The sequence below is a fragment of the Dromaius novaehollandiae genome, chromosome W (genome assembly GCF_036370855.1).
Source record: "Dromaius novaehollandiae isolate bDroNov1 chromosome W, bDroNov1.hap1, whole genome shotgun sequence".
Lineage (NCBI taxonomy): Eukaryota > Metazoa > Chordata > Aves > Casuariiformes > Dromaiidae > Dromaius > Dromaius novaehollandiae.
The window spans coordinates 2,880,878-2,906,286 of NC_088130.1; the positions used below are offsets into that span (position 1 = coordinate 2,880,878).

Genomic DNA, 25,409 nt, shown 5'->3' on the forward strand with positions numbered 1-25,409 from the left:
GATATCAATGGACTGTCCTCCCGCAGGGCATGAAAAATTCACCTACGATTTGTCAGGCGGCAGTAGCTAAGGTATTGCAGCCAGTAAGAGCGCAGTTCCCGCGCGCGCTTATCATCCATTACATGGACGACCTCCTAATAGCTGCAGAGACCCAGCAAGAAACCGATCAGGCAGAACAGGCAGTAATTAACTGCCTAAATGAAGCAGGATTGTACGTCCAGAAAGCGAAGACGCAAAGGGGAGAATCTGTCGACTATCTGGGAACCACCATCCTCCCCAGAGCTGTGGTCCCACAGCCGATAAAGCTCAATAGAGAGATACGGACGTTGCATGATGTACAACAATTGGTTGGAGCTCTCCAATGGCTGCGAGGGCTGATAGGTATTCCCAAGGAGTGGATGGAGCCACTGTTCGAGTTGCTCAAGGGCCACAAACCATGGGAACCGAGGCAGATGACACCGAACGCGTTAGAAGCCCTCTGAAAAATAGAAGATCTCATGGCAAAGGGCGGAGTAACGAGATACGACCCGGCCAGACCAATCAATCTGTACGTGGCAGTTACAAGAACAGGAGCCATAGGCGTTTTAGGACAAGGGGCGCCGGAGCGTCCGGAAGTCGTATGGTGGATAGTGTCGAACCAAATAAGTACGGCATACGTCACAATCGTAACAGCGTTGGCACAGATGATACAGAAGGGACGAACCGCCACCGTTCGGCACTTCGCGAAGGAGCCTGAGTCCATTTACCTGCCGGTAAAAAGGAATCAATGGGACAGCGTGGTCCAGAAACAAGATAGTATAGCAATAGCTTTAGAAGGATTCCCAGGAACAATCAGATTATCGCCTGTGCTGGAGATGTATACACACCTCTCCGTCCTTCGGCCCCATCTGAAAGCCCGAGTGCTACAGCGACCTGCACCAGGGCGCACAGTGTTCACCGACGCGTCATCGGTGACCAGGGCAGCGGTCGTTGTGTGGCAAGATCAAAAGGCCCAATGGCACCGAGTGAAGATCAGCGAGCCGGACAGTAGCGTACAGCATCTAGAGGCCCGAGCTGTGGCGCAGGCATTGCAAATGTGGCCAGAAGAGCATTTGAATGTAGTGACAGACTCCATGTTCGTCTTTAAATTGTTACACAACATGTCATATCCCGGATGGGCCGGATTGCCCATTGCGCTAATGCTAGAAGAAGCCCTACAACAACGGCGGGCCACTGCCTCCATTATTCATGTTCGGAGTCATGAGGCAATCCAAGGAGTGTACCAAGAAGGCAACAATAAAGCCGATCAAGCGGCCAAAGGTGTGTGGACAGTCGCAGAAGCAAGGCAGGTGCACGACCTTCTCCATGTTGGTGCAAAAGCACTGGCAAAAAGCTGCAACATCCCCCTTACCACGGCTCGTGAAGTGGTTGCGGCTTGCCCGTATTGCCAAAAAACCCCCCTGTGGGGCGCCGGCATCAACCCCAGGGGGCTGAAAGGAAACCAAATATGGCAAACGGACTTCACAATGTGCCAGCGACTTCGACCACGGCCCTGGCTGGCTGTCACAGTGGACACACACAGCGGTATCATCGTTGCGACCCAACATAAACGAGTCACAGCGCGGGCGGCGCAGTTGCATTGGCACACGGCAATGGCCTGGCTGGGTGCCCCAGAAACTATTAAAACAGACAACGGCACGTGTTTCACAGCGCAAAGCACGAGAGAATGGGCCGTACGGTGGGGAATTAAGCTAGTGCACGGTATTGCCTATAATAGCACAGGTCAAGCCATCGTCGAGCGAGCAAACCGCACTTTAAAGCAAAGGATCGAGATTCTTGGGGAGGGGGAAGGATATACACAAAGAATCCCCGCGCACAAACAATCATAAATAATTATGCGCGCCTTATTCGGTCTGAATCAGTTCATCAGGGGGGAGGAGAACAAGACGCCAGCGGAAAAGCATTGGGTGGTCCGAGCGATGCACGAGGGACCAGACGTAAAGGTCCGAATCCCGGAAAAAGGGGAATGGGAAGAGGGGTGGCAACTGGTAACCCAAGGACGAGGGTATGCAGCGGTCAGGCAGGGAGAAATGGTAAGATGGGTCCCTATGAAGTGGGTACGCCCAGACCTCAGGGCAAGGACAAGACAGGGAGCAGAGAGTCAGGTGAATTAATGAATGTCTGAGTTTTATTGCAGGGGAGGACCACCCTGAAAAGCCGATGATCCCTTCTAGCAGCAAAGACAGCAGACAGGAGAAGAAGAACAGATGAGAAAAGGCGCGTGAAACCGCAAGAAGAACGCATAACCAGAAAACCCTAGAAGATGGCAGGGGGAGCAACCCAAGTAGCTCTCCTCGTAGCGATGCTGGGACTGGAACTCCAAGGGGTGAAAGGCGAACCAATGTTAGCGAAATGGGGTAGTAACAATCTATGGCTCACCTGACAAACCGGACAGGAAATAAGCAATTTTGCCTGATGTTGGTGGGTGCGGGGCAGCCCTTTTAAGACATGCTTAATAGGGGTCCCATTGAATTTGACCGTAGACCTACCAAAGCTGAGAGAGCATTGACACGCTGAATGCGTCATTGCCCTGGGACCCGCAAGAGCTTGACCTTCTGGGTCCAGTAGTGGTAATTGGCTTGGGCTAGGACCATGGGCCAGGCAATTACTAATAGAAGAGTTGCACCTGCTGCTGATGCTTGTGCTAGGCATATTAGCATGTAGACTAGTGTTTAGATGCTTGGTAAGACAACTGCTAGAAAAGGGGTGGTCCCACCCACACCCACACTATGAACGCTTAACCCGCGACACGGCAATTTAAAGCAAATATCATAGTCAAAGCATGGGGAGGGGGAGATGTAGGGAACGGCGATCGGAAGATCTCGCGATGGCACGGAAAGAGGAAGGAAGAGGAAGGATATGACGTAGAGATAGCAGTATGCTTGTAGGTATATAAGCAAATACATGCGTACAATAAACGCCATTTGCAGCATCCTCATATTGGTGTCAGTGCTCATTGGCCCGGAGGCTGGGGGAGCCTCCGTGCCGTCTCAGGCGAACGGGAGATTGTCGCATCAGAAGGCGACACTGAGTAGTGCTTTACTTGGTCTGTTGTTCCAGCTTCTAAAACAAAGTACTACTTGGCATAAGATAGATGATGGATTCTGATTCTAAATGATTGAATGAAATGAAAACACAATGGACAGCTTGTATTTCTGTACTAGTATCACCTTCTTACCTGATGTGCCCACCAGACCATTAAGTAAGAAAAAAACGCAATCCAACTGATTGAGCCGACAAATGTGATAGGAAAAAATTTCCTTGACTCCTGAAAGAGAAACAAACAGAAACAGTGAACACCTATGTTAAAGGCTGATATGCTTTATTTATACCTACTACTTAAGTGATTTATCATTTATTCTGATCATCACTAGATCAGAATAAATGACAGGCACATAAGAAACTGACTACCTATGGAGGTATATGCTTACACATGCCTCATTGTGTGGTTCTTGGAAAAGCAAATCTCTCGCTGGCTTCAGTTGTAAATTAGCGTATGACAAGATTCAACTCTAGCAGCAACATAAATTATACTGAACAGTAAGTTTTGGTTTGTCATTCACATCGTATTCTCTCATGTTGCTGCTTGCATATGTGTTTTGCTGAATGAAAGCTTGGGCTTCTAAATTTATTAAACAACTTCATGAACAATTATAAAGAATGTTTTCAAATTGTTAGATATTGATACCCTACAGTGATATAGATAACGATACCCATTATTTCTGCACCAATTGGATACTTTTTATGCAGCATCTTTCATAGTCAATATAGCAAAGGCTGCCACAGCCAAGAGCTAAAAAAAGTATGCACTTAAAATTTGTTAGTGCATTTTATCTTTCTTGGGAAAATTACCTGTTTTTTCAATTAGCACAGAAGATGCATTAAGCATGTTCACCATGCTTTATTTTGTAGAGAAGGGTTTTTTTTATTAAAAAAGGAAGGGGGGGGGGAAGCATGCATACAATGAATTCCAAAATCTATATCACACCAAAGCATCCTCATTTTCATTTTCTGTATCTGCTTTACTAAATGTCAAGTTTTGAATATACAGTATTCTTACAGCCAATTAATGGGTTGTATTCAGATTTCTGACATTTTTGTCTATGTTCTTTTTGATTTCAATCATCATCCGTATTTCCTATTAGCTAGCTAAACCTGTGTAAAAAATAAAAAAGATCAAGTTAACTAATGTGGCAAGGAAACATGAAGCGGTACCAAGTAAACATTGTCTAAATCAAATTACTGTTTAAAGTGAAATTTTTATTGTGAATGAGTGCTAACAATCTCAAATGAAGCCACATTTTGGGAGGCAACTACCTTCTAAAGACAAATCCTCACCCTGGATCATTTCTAATGAGCCATTAGCAAATTTCTACAGATTTATATGAATAACCAGTAGGACTGTTTGTGGAAGTGAGTTATCACCACAGTGAGTACTTGTTTCGTACTCCTCAACTGCTGCTTGACCCTACAGTACTTCTACACGTTAAACCCTCATTAATTTCACTTTTAAATTTTGGTATGCATGGGCCATCAGATCTTTTTCTTGTCAAGCAAATATACCCAAGTAGTAATTTCCTCTTATGGTACTTTCAGATCAAAGAGATCCTACAGCACTGTAATGCAGAAGGTGAGATATGCAGCCTCTGAAGCATAATTTGTCTATGTCCCAAATACTACAGAATGTTTCTCCTCTGTGCCATTAGATACATTATCCAGTGAGTTGTTCCTAGGTACTTTGGAATAAATTCAGACAGGCCCCACGTAATCATATGAGCAACTCCCAACTCCAGGGAGAGGATGAACCCCAGAGACATTCTGAGAGCTCCCATTACTTTCCCTGAACTCAACTGCAATGGCTTTTGGAGAGAAAGTACTTTTTGAATGTTGCCAATTCAGGTGCTTAAGCCATTCTAAAGCCTTCTTTTCTAGGGAGTTTACAGAGTGCACAGCCAGCTTTTCTTTAATATGAGGCACAACAGGTATTTATCTAGGACAGACTAATGTTTAGGAACTGTTCACTGTGGATGACTGCAAACTAAGAGGTGTGCTTAGTACATAGACTGGCTAGAGCTGCCCATGCAGGAATGTCAGTGTGTCCCTTGTCAGAGTAGAACCAGAAAATAGTGGGGCTGATTCTCAGTATATCCAGTATGGATATAGCACTGCTTAAGAGAGCTGGTTCCATTTCTGCCACTGACCTACTGGGTCACCTTGATCATGTCATATTCCCTCCAATGTCTCAGTGTCCCCAACTGTAGAAGGTGGACAATGATGTTTATGGCCTCTGTACTGATGAAATGAGCTATTATTACGGGGAGGCTATCCACTAGAACAAAAAGCCAACCACAAAGTTCCCCAGGAACACACTTACCCCTGGTGTATTGCTAGTAACATTATCAATGTTATAGTAAGGATTTCCATATGCACTTGTTTTATGTGAACAGGTATAATTAAGCCACTGAACACATCAAAACATTACTGAATTGGCTGAGGAGTTATTTTGAACTAATGCATAATCTGCTGTAGGTATATGTAAATATATATATATGTGCATCAAAGTAAATAAAAGCATAATAAAGGCAGCAAGGATTTTACTAACTTTGTAACCAAATGCCTTGTATATGAAAATTTTGCTAGAGCTTCTAGGATTTCTGGAGCTCAGTGCAGCTTGTTCTAGTACTAGGGAATGCTGTCAAACCTTCTCCATTAAGCTGAGATAAAATATACTTCAGAAAAGAGATTCTAGGAGGAAAGGAGAGCACAGTTTTCAAAAGCGGGCACTCACAGAGAATGTCAAAAGATCCATATGGTCTCGCAAATCAGCATTTAGCACACAACTGTTCATTTTATATGTCCACATGCTAATATGAGCTTCCTGATGCAGAATTTGATTTTCTGACTAAAATTACCACATTTGCAAATCAGGCCCCTGATGGTAAGCCTACCTACAAATTCTATTTAAGTATTGTGTTAGGTTTGCTTTAATTTTTGCCTCACAGATTACACGTACGGCTGGTCTCTGAAGCACATGCTGAGCTGTTCAATCAGGGTTTTTTTTGTTCGGGGAGGGGAATAAGGGGGATGGCACACAGGAATAAGTGCGAGTATTTTAGAGAGAATCACACTAACAAGGCATGATTAACAAGTTAGAAACCTAGGCACAGAGTTTCCACAACCATCTGGTTAATTCTTTGACAGTAATGCTCAAAATAAACAGCTTGTCCAACTGATACAGCATGTTGCCTCTTCTGTTATTAATAAATGTAATTACAAACTGCATGCAATATGAAATTCATTTTCCTTTTATTCCTGTATAACAAGCTATTCCTTTCAGTGAATGAAATTTTTTAACTCCACTGCCCATTGATATTTTTGGCATATAAAATCATAAAATTAAAGAATAGTTGAGGTTTGAAGGGGCCTCTAGAGACTGTCTAGTCCAATCCCCTTGCTCAAAGCAGAGTCAACTAGAGCAGGTTGCCCAGGATTGTGTCCAGTTGGGTTTTGAATATCTCCAAGGATGGAGACTCCACAACCTCTCTGGGCAACCTGGTCCAGTGCTCTGTCACCCTCACAGTAAAGAAGCTTTTCCTCAGGTTCAGATGGAACTGCCTGTCTTCCAGTTTGTGCCTGTTGCCTCTCGCCCTGTCACTGGGCACCACTGAAAAGAGTCTGGCCCCGTCCTCTTTACACTCTCCTTTCAGATACTTATACACCTTGATAAGATCCCCTCTGAGCCTTTTCTTCTCCAGGCTGAACAGGCCCAGCTCTCTCAGCCTTTCCTCACAGGAGAGATGCTCCAGGCCCTTCATCATCTTTGTGGCCCTTTGCTGGACTCGCTCCAGTAGCTCCATATCTCCCTTGTATCAGGGAGCCAGTATAATTGGACACAGCACTCCAGGTGTGGCCTCATCAGGGCTGAGGAGAGGGGGAGGATCACCTCCCTTGACCTGCTGGCAAAGCTCTGCCTAATGCAGCCCAGGATACCGTTGGCCTTCTTGGCCACAAGGGCACATTGCTGGCTCATGGTCAACTTGTTGTCCACCAGGACTCCCAGGTCCTTCTCTGCAGAGCTGCTCTCCAGCAGTTATTCCCTTCCTGGGGTTATTCCTCCCCAGGTGCAGGACCCTGCACTTGCCTTTGTGGAACTTTATGAGGTTCCCCTCTGCCCATCTCTCCAGCCTGTCCAGGTCCCTCTGCATGGCAGCTCAGCCCTCTGGTGTCTCAGCCACTCCTCCCAGTTTTGTATCATCAGCAAACTTGCTGAGGGTGCACTCTGTCCCATTGGCTAGATCATTAAGGAAGATTTTAAACAGCACTGGCCCCAATATAAACCCCAAGGGGACACCACTAGTGACTGGTCTCCAGCTGGACTTGGTGTCACTGATCACATACCAATATGCTTATATTTTATGCTATGACAGAGTACTTCCTGTTGTACATGCTGGCCTGAATTATTGAATGTCAGCATACCAAGTCTGGTGTGAACACTTCTAGTGTTAATATTCACCTGGATTATACAGTTGCATGCTTCATGAGATATTTGCCATCCAAAACCATTCTTTTAACAACTGTTCTCATTTATACAATATAATATTGGAGGAGAAGAAATAAAAAGGTTGCAAATAGTGCTGATGTTTGTGTGACTTTTTTTTAATTCAAAGCAATGCACAATTATTTCTTTGTAGTACTTGCTCAGATTGGGTCAAATTCTGAAAAAAAGTTACATGAATGGTTTCAAATATTAATATGAGGGCATAGATACAGAAATAAACAATCTTGAAATTCATGTAGTATTCTCTTTTGTGTTACCCAACAAGAATCTTTACCATAGTTATTTGAAAACTTAAAGAAAATAATGCTGAAAGTATGAAGATTGGAAGGGAAAACTAACAGCATGTGCCCTTTAAGAAACCTTTATCTAAAAACAAATCAAAGGTCTTAATTTAGCCTATGCTAAACTGAACTGCAGTTCTTCAGTTTGTAGGATGGGAAATGCGATGAGGAGAAAGAAAAGAATTCAGGATGTTGATTTATAACCTTATAAGTTGTTCATCCCCTTTCTTGCTGCAGTTTTAAATCTATTTTTGATCCTGAAAGGAAAAGAGATTAAAACACTACTGGAGGATGTTTTCCAGCTATTGACTTTTTTCACTTTCCATGAACCTCCCCAGCTATTAGTATTTGGATATGTGAATACAACAGAGCTGAGACATGACAACTTATTACAGTCAATCATTTGTAGTAATAATCAATCTATCTTCCATGACTTCAAGCACTGTTTGGGACAAAATTAATAAGTTTTGCACATGGAAAGACTGCTGGATATTGTCCTAAAATAAAAATTAAAAGATGACAGGTAGAAGGCTGAGAGCTGCTTTACTCATTTTTTTACTTAGCCCTTCCTTATGCAACATCTCCTTTTTAATGAGAACTGCTTTGTAAGGCTAATAGAACATGCATTTAAGAGAAACATATATTATTATTTTTGCAACCCAGAGAAAATCTAGCCCTTTTTTTCCATCTTTCCCTTTATGGTATTTCAGATGGTATTTCTGAAGGGCAGGCTTCCTCAGCACTTAAGTGATGCTTAATGGAGATCTAGAAATGCAATTATGAAAGCTCCAAAGAAAAAGTTATAAGAGCCTCTCTCTTTGTGCCATAAAATATTAATGCATATAAATGACAATTTTTATATCATCCAGTTACCTGTAAGGACCCATTTGAAGATCGATGTTTACTACAAAAATATGTTGTGGCATTTTCTTCATAAGATAGATAAACTATTAAACAAATCACCAGATCTATTTTTACATAAATCCACTAAGCCTGTTTACAGTCCTTTTTTGGACATCTGCATTAAACTAGAGAACCATCCTGTTATGCAGAACACATTTATAGCAACGATTACTTACAGGATTTCTGACATCTGGTAGGGAAACCCACAATGGAAAAACAATGGGTAAAACAATAAGGTAGGTGAACTGTTTTTGTGGGGTGTCAGGCCAGGCCAGACTGAGAGGTTGGTCTTCATCCTCTTCCTCTTCATTCTGTCATAGAAATAATGGTGAACAGAAGATTCAAGTGGGTGAATAAGGTCCATATTATTTTTTTGCTGTTGACCTTCCACAACACAGCAGTCTTAACTAGGCACTAAAACTAAGAAAAAGGCATTCTTCTCTTATTTGTATGGTGGCTCTTCACACTAATATTTCAGTCTCCTTACATGTGTATCTTTTATGGACTCTCGTTTGCTTTTTACCTATTATCTCTATCACAGAGTAGAGTTACAGGGATCTTTCCAGTGGCACAAAACCTTTCGGCTACCACATACTTCTTTTCTTTCCCTAGCCTGTTTCTATTGCTCAGCCTGCTGATGAAATGGAACCTTTTTTGACTGCTACAGAAAGCAAAGTGAGCATGATTCAGCCTACCTTATACTTTCGCTTTTTTTTTCTGGCTTACTTGCACATGGTACAACACAGACAGACAATGTCTCCAAGATTGCACAAGGATCCAACTTATACCAGAGAGTAAGACGACACAAAAATTGGCTTAAATGGTTGTCACATAATATGTCTGTTTCAAATCCCATTTAGCCTGTGGAAAGATTTCTGTAGCATTCAATGAAAGCTGAACAAGTCCCACGAAGCAGTACTTGGTGCAAAATGTATTTGTTTGAAAGCATGCAGTTAATACAACTACTTCTTAAAATACTTTTCTCATTTTCTTCTTTTGAAAAGAGATTTGACTTGAAATCTCAGACCTTTCTGAAGAGGACATATTATTCTTTCTGTAGATTTATCATAAAGGTTATCATAAAATAATTTATCAAATTTTCATATGAGTTACTACCCTGTGCTAATACTGCTTAAATAAGACTTGTAAGGATGCTATAAGAAGCAGTCATCAGAATGACCTTAGCATGGTCATCTAGTTTTCATAACTCCAAAACATTTTATACTTATGGCTAATATTGATTCAAGATCCATTCTTAATTATTCAAATACTAAGAGTGGCTAAGAAACAACCCCTAAAAGTATATCAGTCAGTACACAGAGAAGCAAAGCTCTATTCTGACCTCAGGCTCTTCAGTCATACAGCTGTATGACTTCATCACCTTACACTGATGCAACAGAACCAAGCCCATATTTTCCCCCAATATATTGACAGGCTGTAGCTACTTTGATAATTATGTGTTGATATTAAGAGAAGGTTGTATTTTGCTAGCCCCTACACTTTGTGAAACTCCTAACTTAAGTTGAGTGATTATAAAATGATAGTAAAGTGGTCACAAGTACTTATCATGAAAAGGCTTTAGAAACACATATATGAACACAATTTGTCACACTCTGCACAGTACTTAAGCTTTTGCTTTTAGCTTTCAGCTGTTTACCAAAGCAGGCAGATGTTCAGTGTCTCATTTCCATAATCTATAGAAGTCTGATCTTTTTGGGGGACGGTGCAGGAGTTTGTGGGGTTACTTTCTTAAGATCAAATCTGTTCCTTTTTCATTCTGGTAGGTGTTGGGATGAGTGAATCAGACTGAGCTGGATGCTTAGCTTTGAAATATGAAAGAAATATAATTAGAACACAAAAGAAGCAATTGGAGGGTTGTCTTGGTAACTCTTTCTGAGTGGCCTGTGTATATCTTGAGCAGCAGACTCTGCAGGCATAAACCTCCATAAACAATGGTTTCACAGCCAGCACTCAATGACTAAATATTTTCTGAATTATCATCTTTAGAGATTAACCATGATTAATAGCCCTTTTTAATCACTACAAAAACTCATCACAAGTCTGAATCTGCACATAAGTCTGCAGAACAAATAGAAATTAATACAAAAATTGGTCCATGCAATTCTATACTGGCATACACAATATTTCAATACTGGACATGAGTCTGGTCTCATGTCTGTTTCAAGCAGCGATGAAATTCTACATAGGTCTAGCATGAGCACGTGGGCAACATGGGTGTCAGTATCCAAGGAGCATAAAAAAAAATTAACATTTGGAGATCTGACAGATGTCTCTTGGAGAATCTTGCTCCATCCATTTGAGATCTTATCACCTGCAGGTCTTACTACCTCATTCCTCTACCCAAGATAACTACCCCCAAATATGAACCCAAGCTTCAGTTGACAGTGTAATAGGGCAAAACCACTTTCCTTGCTAGTTTAACTCCAGCATGCATTACAGAGGGTACAGACTGGTGCTCCATTCCCTACTTTATAAATCAGAATAAGCGTCTGATTTTCAAGTACTGACGTTACAAAAATCAGTGGAAACGGAAGAAGTGCAACACATTTGCAAATCTAACCAGCACAGATTTCAAAGCAACACTGAGCTACCCACTGAAGTTGTAGAAGTGAAAAGAAAGAATTATCATGACTACCAGACCACGTAAATGTGAGTGTTATGCTTTGGGCTAAACAGCAATGATATGAAATGACTGAACACAGACTTAAGGAAGAGGCATTGTCTGTGAATTCAACCTATCTGCAGGGTGCACACTAAATGTTCACACTCATAGTTTGTAGTAATTAATACTGAAACTATTTTTTTGATTTTTTTTGGCAGCTTTTATGATGAGAAGTCAATATTTATAATGTGAAATATGTTTCTTTTATGAAATGCTAAATTGCTGCTCCCTGACATATGCTAATGAAACTATAACTGTACAAATTATTTATATTACGAGTAGTACTAATTCTAAGTATTCTAGATAGCCATTAAAAATGTTAAGCATTACTGCCTATTAACCAGCAAGAACACCTGAAGGCCTCTTCCCAGAACAATTTTAAGTATTGTACTGTGGGAAACATTAAGTGATTGTGTATTGGGAGGGGGGGATAGTGTAAGCGTGCTACAGTTGTTTATAATATGGTAAGGTTAACTGGACTAAGAGCATAAGAACTGCCATATTTTGTCAGACCAAAGGCCCATCTAGCCCAGTATCCAGTTTCTAACAATGAGCAGACTTGGATACTCTGAACAGAAGTATTAGAACATGGCATATTCTCTCATCTGCCACATTTTAATGGTTTAGGGACTTTCTGAGCTAGAAGCTGCATTAGACCATCATATTTAATAGTCGTTTATGTCCTTCCATGAACTTGTCTAATCCTTTTTTGAATCAATTTATGCTTTTATCCTCTGCAACATTCTATGGCAACGAGGTTGACATTTTAAGTATGTATTAGGTGTTTGTTTTTAACTGAAGATTTTATATGAAAATATAACCTGTGTTTACTTACTACATTAATCAAAATTGTCTCACAGTCATAATTCTTTCTCCTCTGTCCATTTGTAATATCTTCCTTTTTTCTCTCTTCTTGTACTTACATTGTAGGTTCCTGAGAATCAGGACTGCCTTTCTCTTATTTGTATATTTGCAATGCTGAATATAATGCATATACCCATCCCTGGATGAGCTTGTAGGCACTACCTCAATGCAAATAATGCCAATAAATCAATAATGATAAGTAAATACATACTCTAATAGGCCAACGTTCCCTTTGAATTGTCTATCAGGGTTAGTGGGGTACTTCTGCAGCTCAAAAAATATTAGCTGCAATTCCCTGTTTTAGAGAAATGAGTAAAGAGGTAGTTTTGCTATGCATCCTCTATTTTAATATCCATAATGAGTGTACTTTCAATATTTTCTTTCAAGTCTTCTTGTATGCATGACAAACAATGAAAATGTATCAAATGTCCCTCCCTTCAATCTTTCATGACTTCTTCATCCAAGAGCATCTATCCGATACTTCCTTGTGATCCTGAGGAACACATCTCTCATTGGTTTGCTCACTATTAATCTGACCACTTTTCTCTATCCCCCAAGAAAATCTTTCCAAAGAAAGATTGTCAACATATGGTTACATTTCATCAATAACACTTTTGCTTATAAGCATCAGATTATACCAATCCCTATTTGCCAAAGTTGCCGTGTAGTCAGTGCTTCTAGCAAACAGCAGAAAATAATTGTCCATTTGGATGCTTATGCTCAAAATATATTACCTTAGTAAAAGCACTTGTTTATTTGGCACAACATCAGAAAACTGTATTTTGATCTGACAGTAGGAAAACATGGAAAACAAAAAGACCCACCCCAAACCTATCAGAGCTACTGAATATGTCAATATTTATTAACTGGTCTATATCTTATACCACATATAGCATATGAATGACAAATATTATGTTTTGAGACTAATTCTGTTAGCCCTGTAAATTCTGCTATAAAATTCAGTTGTGAAACAAAATTCAATCCCTGAGCTTTAAGAGTGCATTCTGCTTATATGGTTATCTTTCCTTAATGTGACTAATATGTTTTAATCCTCTCTGAATTGTGAACTGACTGAAAAGAGCTACTTTTTGAATGGAGTCTATGGGGACAATCAAGGCCTATGTACATATTTGCTCCAGATTCTATTATTGCAGTTTGTGTCCTCTGGGACTCGTGTACAAGTACCTCAAGTCTTGAGAAAATAGATTCCTCTGAGACTGTATGCAGATCTCTATGTCCATGTTACACCCATCACTTGACTGTGGAATTTGGAAAGAAATACCTAGAGAGTGTAATATTCAAAATTGCACTCATTTGGTCCACCCATGAAAATAATAGCCATCATGGTATGGAAATGCAGCTGATGAATAAATCTCTGTCTTCCTGCCATTTTTTCACCATTCCAGATTTCAAGCAAGTGGAAGCAGCATACAGCAGAAAAAAAATGAGACCAGACAATTAAGTGGCTTTGGGGAAATAAAGATCAATCCCCTTTGACAGCAATGCAAATATCATTACATAGAGGTATATTGACAAAAGAGACCCAGGCAGTCATTTTAGGCTGTGTGTGGCAACTGAAAGAAAAGATATTTAGGCATCAGAAAATGTATTTTTACATGTATTTATGATTCCAAGAATTGTATCCAGTGACAGCGAACACAACTATACTTAGAACAAATCATGTGAATTTGATGAAAAAGGAAATCATGTGAATTTGATGAAAAGGAAACATACTCCTGGGTAGGAGAGAATCGCCTCAGCCAGAGGTTCTGTCCTGAAATACACTAAACATGCTGCTTATCAAACAGTTGCTCAAGTAAGTAATTTAGATCCACTGAAAAGAATAAAGCATTAGTGGTGTTTTCCTATCACATACAAGTTGCCTTTTCGTGAAGAAAATATTTGTGGCATGGTTGGCATGTATACATTTTCCAGTGGGGTCTCCACAGAAACAGGTAAAGTGTATATGCATGTACATGTGGGTGGGTGGGTGGGAGGAGAAGGTGTTATCTTGAAACCAGAAGCTATTTTTCGGAAAGCTACAGGATAGAATGATTATGACTGAACATGCTTAATTAAATGCCTGTTAAGAAAGTGGCAGTAAGGGGGGGAGGTAATGGGACTTCTCGGAAGGATCATTTCTCTGTAGGACAACGTATAAAATATTTCATGAGATACCATCAATGTCCTTCTAGTCTTCTTTCATTTTGTTAGACATGCTTAGTACCAAGATATAAATATAGAGTATTATATAACAGAGTTTTCTCTTTTGTGGCAACCTGCTAAAGGTTGAAAGGAAGAATACAAGTAGAACAAAATCCCAAAGGAAGATGGAATATACTGCAGGAGGAAAGGTAAATTCTGGCTGCAAATGGAGCAGGAACATTTTACAGATTGTATGGTGGGAGGAAGTACTGTTCCTGAGTGTGTTGGTTAGGGATTGGGAAGGAGACAGCAGCATTCTATCCTCAGTGGCTGATCCAGTTTTTATTAAAGCATAAGAGAGATCTTCTGTTGATTTCAGTGGGAGTAGGATTAGATGAATATAGATGTCTTGGGCAGGTGACTGGATTGCAGGGGATGTTTTCTGGAAAGACTTTTTAAATTCCTGCAAGCAGGAACAGAACAAAGTTTATTCTGTGGACTAGAGTCTTGGGCTAGCAAGAGGCACAAGGAGAATTGAGGTCCTCTAGAGGAGAAGAGCGGAGTAAAAGGGGGGGGGGGATTAGGGGCATGGAAGAAAAGGGAAGAACAAGATACTAAAAATGGGAAAAGACAAATGAGGAAATTAAAATAGAGAAAAGGGGAAGGAGATACAGTGAAATTCATTCAGGTACATGAAATCTTGTGGAAAATATTAATTGACAGTATGCTTGTCTGTCTAAAGGAGAATTTCAGTCTTAGCCAGTAAAACAGGAGGGAAGGCAGGAAAAATAAGAGTCAGGAGAGAAAAAAAAAAAAAAAAAAAAAAAAAAGGACTTGGATGAAGGTAAGCTAAAGAAAACCCCTAAATAAACCAGGAAAGGGAAAGGGAAAACTAACTCAGGGCACTTAGAGCGATGTACTTTTTTAAAGTAAAGTTTAATTTGCAAATATACAAAAACAAAATAAAACATAAAAGCTATTTACCCTTTTCTTCCAGCTTTAGCCCGAGCCCTTCCTTTCATAGGAGGTCTTTGCTCAACATTCTAATTTTAAAAGATGAAGGTTTATATAAGTAAGAAAGATTTATTTGCACATTTTCTTTGCAGCAGTGGAAACTATAATTCCTTTTTTTTATGAACTTAATTTCTGACGATCCTGAAATAAATACAGAACTTCATAATATTAGAATGTTTTGTACCTAGGGATTTAGACTAAGGTACCATAATTTGGATCAATGAAAGATAAAACCCACCACGAATATGACTGTGCTTGTTCTTCAAGAGGGAAAAGAGTAAAGAGCATAAGGTATACTTGACAGTGGAGGGGAAAGATTTAGATTCCTATGCATATCATGTAGCTCCTGAATGTAAACATGTTTTAGGACCACTTGATGATCTGCTGCATGAATACAACTATACCCCAGCTATCAGTTTTCAGGACAACATCTTTTCCCCAAAGGCAAATTTGCAGCTTGATTCTTCAAGATGGATAGTGCCTCTAATCTTTTCAATTCTAAATGAATATCAGTGGGAGACAAAGGTACTAGGGACAAATTCCCTTAAGGTATTTAGGAGCCACTTTGTGGATCGGAAGCTGTTTCTCACAAAAACAGATCTTTGGATATATACAGGTGGAAAATTGAAGAAAAGTGAATTTTATACTACATTTCTAAATTCTGACATGCCAGCATTTCCTTTTGCATCTAGGGGGAAGAAAAATCATCAAGAATTCAAGCAACCAGATCAAATTCTATTCACAGACCAGAAGAAAATGAGGTTCTCAAGGCATGATGGTACATCCTCACACATAAAAGGCTCAAAATTCAAGAGTGTTTGTAGGTCAGGACTGAACTGTAATGACCCAGTTCTTGTGGAAGAAAGAGGAGGAGAAGCTATTGGAAGGAAGGAAGCATTGTTTCTGCAAATAAAAAACAAGCATTTCAGGAGCTGATCCTATATGGTTAGGAAAGCATAAGTACCCATGTTACTAAAAGTACCTTCAGTTACTACCACTGAAAATATTTTAAGAATTCAATGAACTTTTTAGCATTCACACTTTTCTTTTAAGAGTGGTCTCCTAAGATCTAACATCCAAACAAGAGACAGGCTAACTACTAGAGAAGGTAAGGCTCTAACCTTGATTGCTGAATGATTCTCAGACTGTTGTTATTAAGTAATATCACACAAAAGATAATCCCCACATCCTAACTGTACAAGTGGAGTGAAATCATCTTGGATCATCCCAATTTACAGCCAGAATATACTGACATAATTACCAACATGGGCAATTCTGTAACCCAGGATAGTATCCCTGGTTCTCAGTCACTCTAGTTTTAGACTTCAGTGGAGTCACTCCAGGTTTACGCTGAGCAAGATCAGACCTAGCTAATTTCTTTAGCAACAGCTACAGCATGAAATCACTTAGATCGGGCAAAAATCCAGCAGAGTAGCTAAGCAGCCTGTCTGTACAAAAATAGCACTTTTACAAGAACTGTCTCTGTGTAGAGTTCTTTCTTTACTGCATGTTACCAGTAATATTTTAAATCATCATCATTGACAGTTATGTTATGTTTGCATTTCTTAGAATCTGGATGATGAAAACACCTTGGTCAACTATTTTTGTTCATTTCACTTTTATTTCTAATCTCTTTCACATTCAGATCTCTCACTTTAACATAAAAATACTGTGCTGGGATTCAAAATACTGCAGAAGGAATAGCTCTACTGAAAATACTGAGAGTAAAAAAAAAAAAACCCACAAAAAGAGTGCTATTAGTTTAGCTTATTTTTCCACAATCCTTACAATTGCTTCGCTTTATCACAAGCCAAGTTTGAAGCATATCATTTGGATCATGTGGAGATATTTATATTTGTGGCACATAATGTAATGTAGCTGTTTTGTCAGCTGTTTTGTCAACATCATCAACAAACACATTTGTTTTAAAGAAGAGATATCATTTTAAAAAAGAAATCTTGGTAATCTCCATATAAGACCAAATTTTAAAGACTTGATTAAATGTATAGCTGGATGGACAATTTCCACTGATTTAAATTCAACTTTAGTTAAGCTTTATTACTATTCGGAGTTTAAAAGATATAGCGATGAAGGGGGAAAATATCCATTCTGATATCCATATAGAGAGTAACAATTTGGGTCTGCTTTAAGAAAAAAATATGGGTTCAAAACTATCAATCACAATGATCAAAAAAAAAAATCCACAAATGCCTTGTGTATACTAGTGAATAAAACACATAGGCAGTGAATCTTCTCACATTGCAAGGCACCGTTTCACCTTAGTAATGTAATGTTTGCAAAAGAGCACTGAAAGATTTCATGTGCAGATGCTATTCTCACAATCACATGAGCTCTAATCTCATGTTAATCTCAGTGGGCTATATTAAACAAAAGCAGAAGGTCTGGATTTTGAAACAGGTTAGCCTTGACCTCACAGGGATCAGATTGATTAAGTAATCAGGTGTACTTGCCGCCAAGCAGTGTTTCTAACATTGTGAGTAACAGCTCAAAAAAAAAAAAGTTTGTTGGTTTTACAGAGCAAGAGTAGATACTACATCAATCACTGCATTATTAAACTGGATTGAAGTGCATTATACATATTGAAGTACATTATAAGCTCCCCTCTCTCCCTCAAATATTTATTATACTTAAAGGAGGAAAAGTTACTCTCAGACAGTACCAGGAAAGGATGAGAAACAGAATTTTAAGTGGGAGCTACAGAGGACAAAGGTTTTAAAATTTGTAAATAGTTTAAAATACAATCAGTAAAAGACAGAAACACCCAGGATGAGGCATAATACATTCTCTAAACCTCGGTAACTTGATAATGGTTTTTAGCAGAAACACATCCAAAAACACCCACCAGCTGGTTATCATTTACCTCTCTATCGCTGCAAAACCTGCTACCTATGACTGGGAATAATCTCTAGGGTTACCTAGGTCAGTCCCCTGCTGTATCACCTAATTTCCCATGTGTCATTGCATTACATGCATTACCAAAGTCTACTCTGAAGAGCTTTACCAGATTTTCTTTGTCCGGAAAATAGGAAAATCAGGTACTATATTAAACAAAGGTATCAAGTTTGTACTTTGTATATGGTTTGCACAACCGCTCTTGCATTTTATCCCATTTGTCTCCATGTTTTTAACTATTCTTTTCTTCAATGTTTGGCCCGAAAACTTGCATAATATTCAGGTCGTGTTAGGCATGTTCAGGCAGAGCTTCCTGTGTTCCACTTTGTGCCCATTGCCTCTCATCCTGTCACTGGGCACCACTGAGAAGAGTCTGGCCCCATCCTCTTTACACCCTCCCTTCAGGTACTTATACACCTTGATAAGGTCCCCTCTGAGCCTGATCTTCTCCAGACTGAACAGTCCCAGCTCTCTCAGCCTCTCCTCACATGAGAGATGCTCCAGGCCCTTCATCATCTTAGTAGCCCTTTGCTGGACTTGCTCCAGTAGCTCCATGTCTCTCTGCCCAGAACTGGACACAGCACTCCAGGTGGCAACGCGCTTCCTAAATGCAGCCCAGGATACCATTGGCCTTCTTTTCCTCCTCGCCTTCCTGGCCTGTCCTGCCTAAAGAGCCTGTAGCCATCCATTGCAGCATTCCAGTCATGCGAGCTATCCCACCACGTCTCCATAATTGCAATGAGCTCATAGCCCTGCAACTGCACACAGATCTCAAAATCCTCCTGTCTATTCCCCATGCTGCATGCTTTTGTGTACAGGCACCTCAGGGAGGCACCCAAGCGTGCCGCTTTCCCAGAAGGGGTGCAAGAGGTTTCCCCATAGCGTTGGCTTGTAGGCACTTCCTTGCCCGCATGCAAGTGCTTGAGGTGCCCCCACTTGAGCCCTGTTTTGTTGATTGCGTGGTCCCTATAACTCTCCCCGTCCCCCGTCTTTCCTAGTTTAAAGCCCTCCCTACCAGGTTGGCCAGCCTGTTGGCAAAGATGCTTTTGCCCCGCTTAGTGAGGTGGATCCCATCTCTCCCAAGCAGATGTCAATCTTCAAACAGGGTCCCATGGGCATAGAAACCAAAACCCTGTTGCCAACACCAGCTGCACAGCCAATTGTTGACTCGCAGTATCAGTCCACTCCTCCTCACACCCTTCCCCCTCACTGGCAGGATCGAGGGGAAAACCACCTGGGCCCCCATACCCCTGACCACCGCCCCCAGAGCTCCGTAGTCATGTTTGATACTTTTCTAGTTGTCCTTGGCAGTATCATTGGTGCCCGCATGGAAGAGCAGCAGGGAGCAATAGTCACAGGGCTGGACAAGCCTCGGCAGTCTCTCCACAGCATCCCGGATCCGAGCCCCCGGCAAGCAGCAAACCTCTCTAGACAGCAGGTCAGGCTGGCAGATGGGTGCCTCCCTCCCCTGCAGCAGGGAGTCACCCACTGCTATCACTTGCTGCTTCCTCCGGGTGCTCCTGCATGGCACAGGGTCTGTTGGCCCAGTTGCTTCACTTGAAACCATGCCCAGCTCCTCCTCAGCTTTGAGGGCAGTGAACCTGTTGCATAGCTGCAAGCCTTAGGTTCTCATCTCCAAGGTTCTCATCTCGCCTCTGTTCTTTTCTTCTGTCCTTTTCTTTCCCATAGCAGGAATGCCACAGCCTTTCATTCTGTGAGCAGCAAAATTCAGTTTTCCCTATACTGCTACAAAGCCTGGAGTAACCTGATTTCTTAAGCAACAATCTAACGGTAGCTTGTTTGTTTTAAAGAGGAGGTGGTATCTTTTTTCTATCATCCCTATAAATGTCCCCATCACCTCCTAGATGGCCTTTATTAGTCAAACTGGACACAACTCCAACTGTACATCTTTGAGTGACCCTAGCTTAAACTCAAATAGGAAAAACTTTGTGTATGTTCCCTCCAGGCACAGCTTAGCTATCACAAAGACAGACAGCATTGTTACAGCTTACATGAAAAACTTTTAGATTTTCAATATTGTTGTTATATTCATGGATATCTCTACCATTCTTTCTTTTACTCTAAAGGAAATGTTGGTTTTTACACCAATCAAGATGACCAATTAAAACTGCATTATAGTGTTAAATTTTGGAAACCTTAAATACTTGCTTGAAAGGACATTACTGGAATCAAAAGTACTATCACTAGGTCTGGCTGCTTTTCTTCAGTAGATCACTCAGTAAATCACTCAGTAGATCACTCAGTAAAACAAATCGAAAAGACCTACCAAGACCATTAGGTTATTATATTTTTTGGAGCACTTTTGCCAAAGTTTTAACTGTGATTGATGGGACCACTTCTTCTGCCATCCACCTGGTGCTTCACAATCAATCCATCGTATCTGTGGTGTTCTCATTTCTCAGGCAGTCATTGCTATGTGAGGAGAGAACCCATGATTGTAGGAACAGAACATATAGCTGTGAGAATGTTTGGGATATGTGAGAGCCTGGGCATGATCTTCCTTCAGCTGTCACTGTGCTGCTGTCCGTTCTGGTCCATACTTCCTTTGTTTTTCTTGGGCAGTGCAGTAACCAAAGCTTGACTGTCTTGAGGCAATTTTCCCCATGTTTTCATACTCCTGATTGTGAGTTGCAGCCCCTTCTCTGCTTCTTTTGGATACTTATGTTGCCTTTGTCGTGGTGGATCTTATGAGGTGGATCTTATGAGGAATCCCCTGGGTCCTGAAGACCACACAATTTGTCTACCCTTGTCCAGCCCCCTGACTATTACCCCCTGCCTCTCTTATGAGGTCCTGAGCATGATTTTTTCCATGTTCCAGTTTATCTTTTGCCCAGACCTTTAGGAAGTTTTGAATTCATTTGTCTCCAGCTTCAGTGGTGCCTTGGTATTATTATTGGAATTATTACTATTACTGGAATCATCTGCTCCTCTCCCATACAGCTGGGCTGCTGCCAAATACAGCTATTTGCTAAATCCAGAGTTAAACCATTTTTCCTTAGGAAAGTCATCTCTAAAATATCATTCTCCCATTCAGGACCCTGTGCCTGTTGAAGACAGTAAGCCTCCTCAGTAGTTATCAGTTGCCCTGAGTATGAACCGGTTCTAAAATCATCATCTTTTCTTCATGTCCAATATATGATGAACGCTGCATTGTTTGGTGACTCCCTGGGCAGTCCTATAGTGCAGAATCAAGCATCCATCTGTCCAAACCAGGCTTTGTTCCTTTTTTCTCTTTGCCAATTCCTGTTCATTAGTCAAATCAAGCAATCGCTTTAAAAGGGCAGTAGTGGGTGCCCCATTCCAGGCATACATCTTCTCCTTTGCTTCTCAGCTCATTCCAAATTAGATTCAGGTTCTTCTCCCAGAGCTGTGACAAAGCCTCTTGCTTGCTCAATCCATTGCAGTTCTCTCCAAAGAGCCTCTGGCCTTTTCTTCAATCTTGAGGTAGTGACTTTCCTCCATTATCCTGTTTGTACCAGGCAGGAGGCCATTATTAATTAGCAAATGTGACTGCTCGGACTGGTTCACGAACTTCCTCCCTCTTTCTCTTTCCTCTAAATCTTTCCCTATCCATCTGTGCTCTGTAAATTTGTCCTGCTTGAATGATTTTACTGTTCAGCTCAGCCCAAGCCCCTTGCTGTAGGTCTAACGTTCCAAGAATTGCCCTAATACCTGGTGTCAATCTATTCACCACTGAAAGTTTAAAGTGCATAGCATTGTAATCAGGCTTATTTTTTACTTCTTGCACAAGACCCGATGCTGTAGCCAGTACCTGCTTTCTTGCTAAGTATCCTTCTAGTATTTCCTCAGCTTTCATTTCTTCCAAATAGTACAACCATGCCACAGTTTGGGAGCCTAATAATGCCTTTGGAATCCTTCGTACCCAATACTGGTGATCCTTGTTAAGGGGTAGACAAATTGTGTGGTCTTCAGGACCCAGGGGATTCCTCCTTCCTGGTCCACTAGAGACAAATCTGATGGATTCTCAGACTCTCCTCCCAAATAAACACCCCACCCCTAATTACTTCTTCCGCATTGATCCCAGTTTTGCTGCATGCATACCCAAATTTGGCATTTTTGACACCGTTACCTAGGTCATCTCAGCCTTATGTGGTATTACTAATGCGGTTAACTAGGCACCGCCTGCCTTGCAAGACTCTGCTCCCCAAAAGGTCCCCAATGCTCCCCTTCAGTTAGCTGTGAAGCTCAGGCATCTCTCACACAACCCCCTCTTAACCATTTGTGAAATCCCGCCATCCCTCATGGTGCTGTCTAACTTCTGTCAGCTTCTCACTGTTATTTATACTCAGCAATTATTCATGTCTTGTCCAGTAGTTTTTGGACATGCTGATAGCACTGCCCAATTAGATGGACTTGTAGATGCCCTTGTAATAGGTTTATAATATTTTACTGTCATTTCTGAGGTTTCTAGGACTCCCACCATCCAACTGTACCTCCTTGAGTGACCCTAGCTTAAACTCAAGTAGGAAAAACTTTGCATATGTTCCCTCTAGGCACAGCTCAGCTATCACAAAGACAGACAGGGCTGGAATGATTTTTTTTAATCTGCAAAATTATTTGAAAACTCCTTACTGTGAGAAATGTTGAAGTCTAGTTTCAAACAGTGGTGATTAGTCAGGTGCCATGCCTTTCACCATATTATTGTCACTTGTGTCTTTAGGAATGCTGTGGCAGAGGGAAATAAATGTTTGTAACCACAATGTGCAATTCAAATGCTCTTTATGCTGCACTTGGTCAGTACATGGAGAGTAGATGCCTGTCATTAATGCACTAGCTGTCTTCTCTCCTATTGTAGCCATCACAAATCATCTGAACATAGGGGTGACACTCGTGTTATTTAAAGAATATACAGAGTGACAGTTCTACTAGCAGTTCCTGCTTGGTAGAAATTAAAGAACGAAATGAGAAACAAGTACAAACTATGTCCAAGAGGGCAGTAGAGAGGTCATATTTTTGGCTTCCTTTTTCATTAAGCAATTGGGGCCTATGTAGATATAGGAGCTGGGGGGGAGGGGGCGCGGGCGGGCGGGCAGGCAGGCTGGCTTCCGTTCTGCATGTGTGACTAGATTTTGATTGTTTTTTCCTCTCAACTATCCTTCAGTTTTCCTGAGTTTTTAGTGTGATTGTTCATCCTCAGACTCTAACCATGGGTTTTACAACTGTTTTCATTTACTTTTATTAGAGAAGAGGGAGCTATTTATATAAATGAGTTTTCAGTGAGAGTATTAGATACCCAACAGAAAGGAATCTGCTCATGCTACTAGGCCACCAAACCATCCACAATGACATGGTGTTTTAGGAACAAACTGGCCACCATCTAATTCAATATCATTTAAAAGGTGCTTATTAAAATATTTTCCATGCTTAATCTCCAGATAATTGCAATACAAATTGTCAAATCTCTTGCATGTACACATTTTACAGCTTGAGTTTTTACAATTCTATTATAAAATAGAATTAATAAACAAAATTACAAAAATAACCCCCCCCCCAACCAAGCTATGATGAGGTTTTGTGAGGAACTGTGTTTGAAAGGGAGATTGCATAGCTAAGGAAATTGGAAATAGTGCTATAGAGTCTTTTATTGCTAAGATGTTGGTTTGAATCCAGCCCAGGAAAGTTGCTGTCATTCGATGTCTGTAAAATTACCAATGTGAAAGCAGTTTGATCTTAGTCCCATTCCCAGTGGACAAATACATTCATCACAAAAGCCACCACAATTGTCACTAAAAAATGAATGGGCTTGGGTGATGTGACGGTGTGCTCCTTCCCCCCCGCAACCTGATATGCTCTCCCCCCCCCAACCTGACCTCTCCGTAAACAGCACATAGCCAAGGGCTAATTAAGCATGCGCCCACCCAAATACGGCTGGTACGCAAATACGACTACGAGTCAACCATCTTACCCCATAAAGAGGAGGCAGCCCAGAGCCCGTTGAGCTCTCCTGCACGGCAGCGGGCTGCACAGCAGAATTTCCCCTTGAGCAGGGACGCCTCTCAAGGTTACTCCTTGAGGTCGAGAGATTTCTTACCCGCGACAGATCCTCGGTAAGTGATTAATAGCATGCTGAAATTTTGTAAACTTTGCTAAGTTGCATCTCTGATTGATTGTGCACATAACCCTTTAGACATAAACCATTGACCAAGTCTGGGACTAAGATTGGATCCAGCTGCACCCAGACTCCTCTCTGAAGGAGTTTGGAAAGCAAGGGGGTCCACTCTGAACCTAATGGCTCAACGGGAGGGTCTCCCTGACACTTTTGTCTGACCCTGCCCTCCATGCAGTAAATAATTGAGTGTACCTTGCCATCGAATCTTGTTAAATCACTGTTTTATCTGCCATCGAACTTTGTTAAATCACTATCTTATCTCAATAAAACATTGCTGCTTCTCTCTTACGAGTGAAGTGCATCACTCATCCGCGACAGGTGATCTCTCCCAGACCAGAGCTGATGTAAATTATAAACTGTGGAAATGCAGCCATTATTGCTGTTTGTACCTGATGCATGGATAAAGTGAAAACTTCAATTTTTCAGTGCAGAGGGCACAATAAGTAAAGGGGGAGCAATAAACAAGACAGAGACACAAAATCTGGTAGACAAGGGAAAATGAAGACAATGACAGAGCAAATCCTTCAGTATTTTTGATGGGCCATTAAGAAACTGCGGACATGGCCAACCTGGACTTTGTGACAGATAAGGAGGGGGAAACAAGATGAACAGGAGGATTTTTAGATAAGAGGGGGGCCTGTGGGACTATGCGAAACTTTCTAAGGAATATTTGGGGGAGGGGATTGAGGAGGAACAGAGAGGGGAATGGCAAGGAGGGGGTTATAAAAGGGATCGGTCACGTGTAAGCAGGGGCCGGTCAGTACGCTTGCCTGACCGAGTCCTGTGCCTGATCGCCGCACTCTCTCCTAGCTTCTTATTAAATCCCTTCTTAGCTATCTCTCTGTGTAATTTCACTCG

At 41.2% G+C, this 25,409-nt stretch overlaps 1 protein-coding gene across 1 annotated transcript in view; it reads right to left on the bottom strand.

Annotated features, from left to right (window-relative positions):
• The window catches only part of LOC135324453 (sodium/potassium/calcium exchanger 2-like), a 142,326-nt gene that overhangs the window by 81,585 nt on the left and 35,332 nt on the right, over positions 1-25,409 (bottom strand). The window contains exons 6-7 of the mRNA XM_064500868.1: positions 8,958-9,092; positions 3,218-3,307 (exon numbers count right to left, since the gene is read on the bottom strand). Of these exons, the coding sequence (XP_064356938.1) occupies positions 3,218-3,307; positions 8,958-9,092 (225 nt within the window). The remainder of the gene's footprint in view (positions 1-3,217; positions 3,308-8,957; positions 9,093-25,409) is intronic.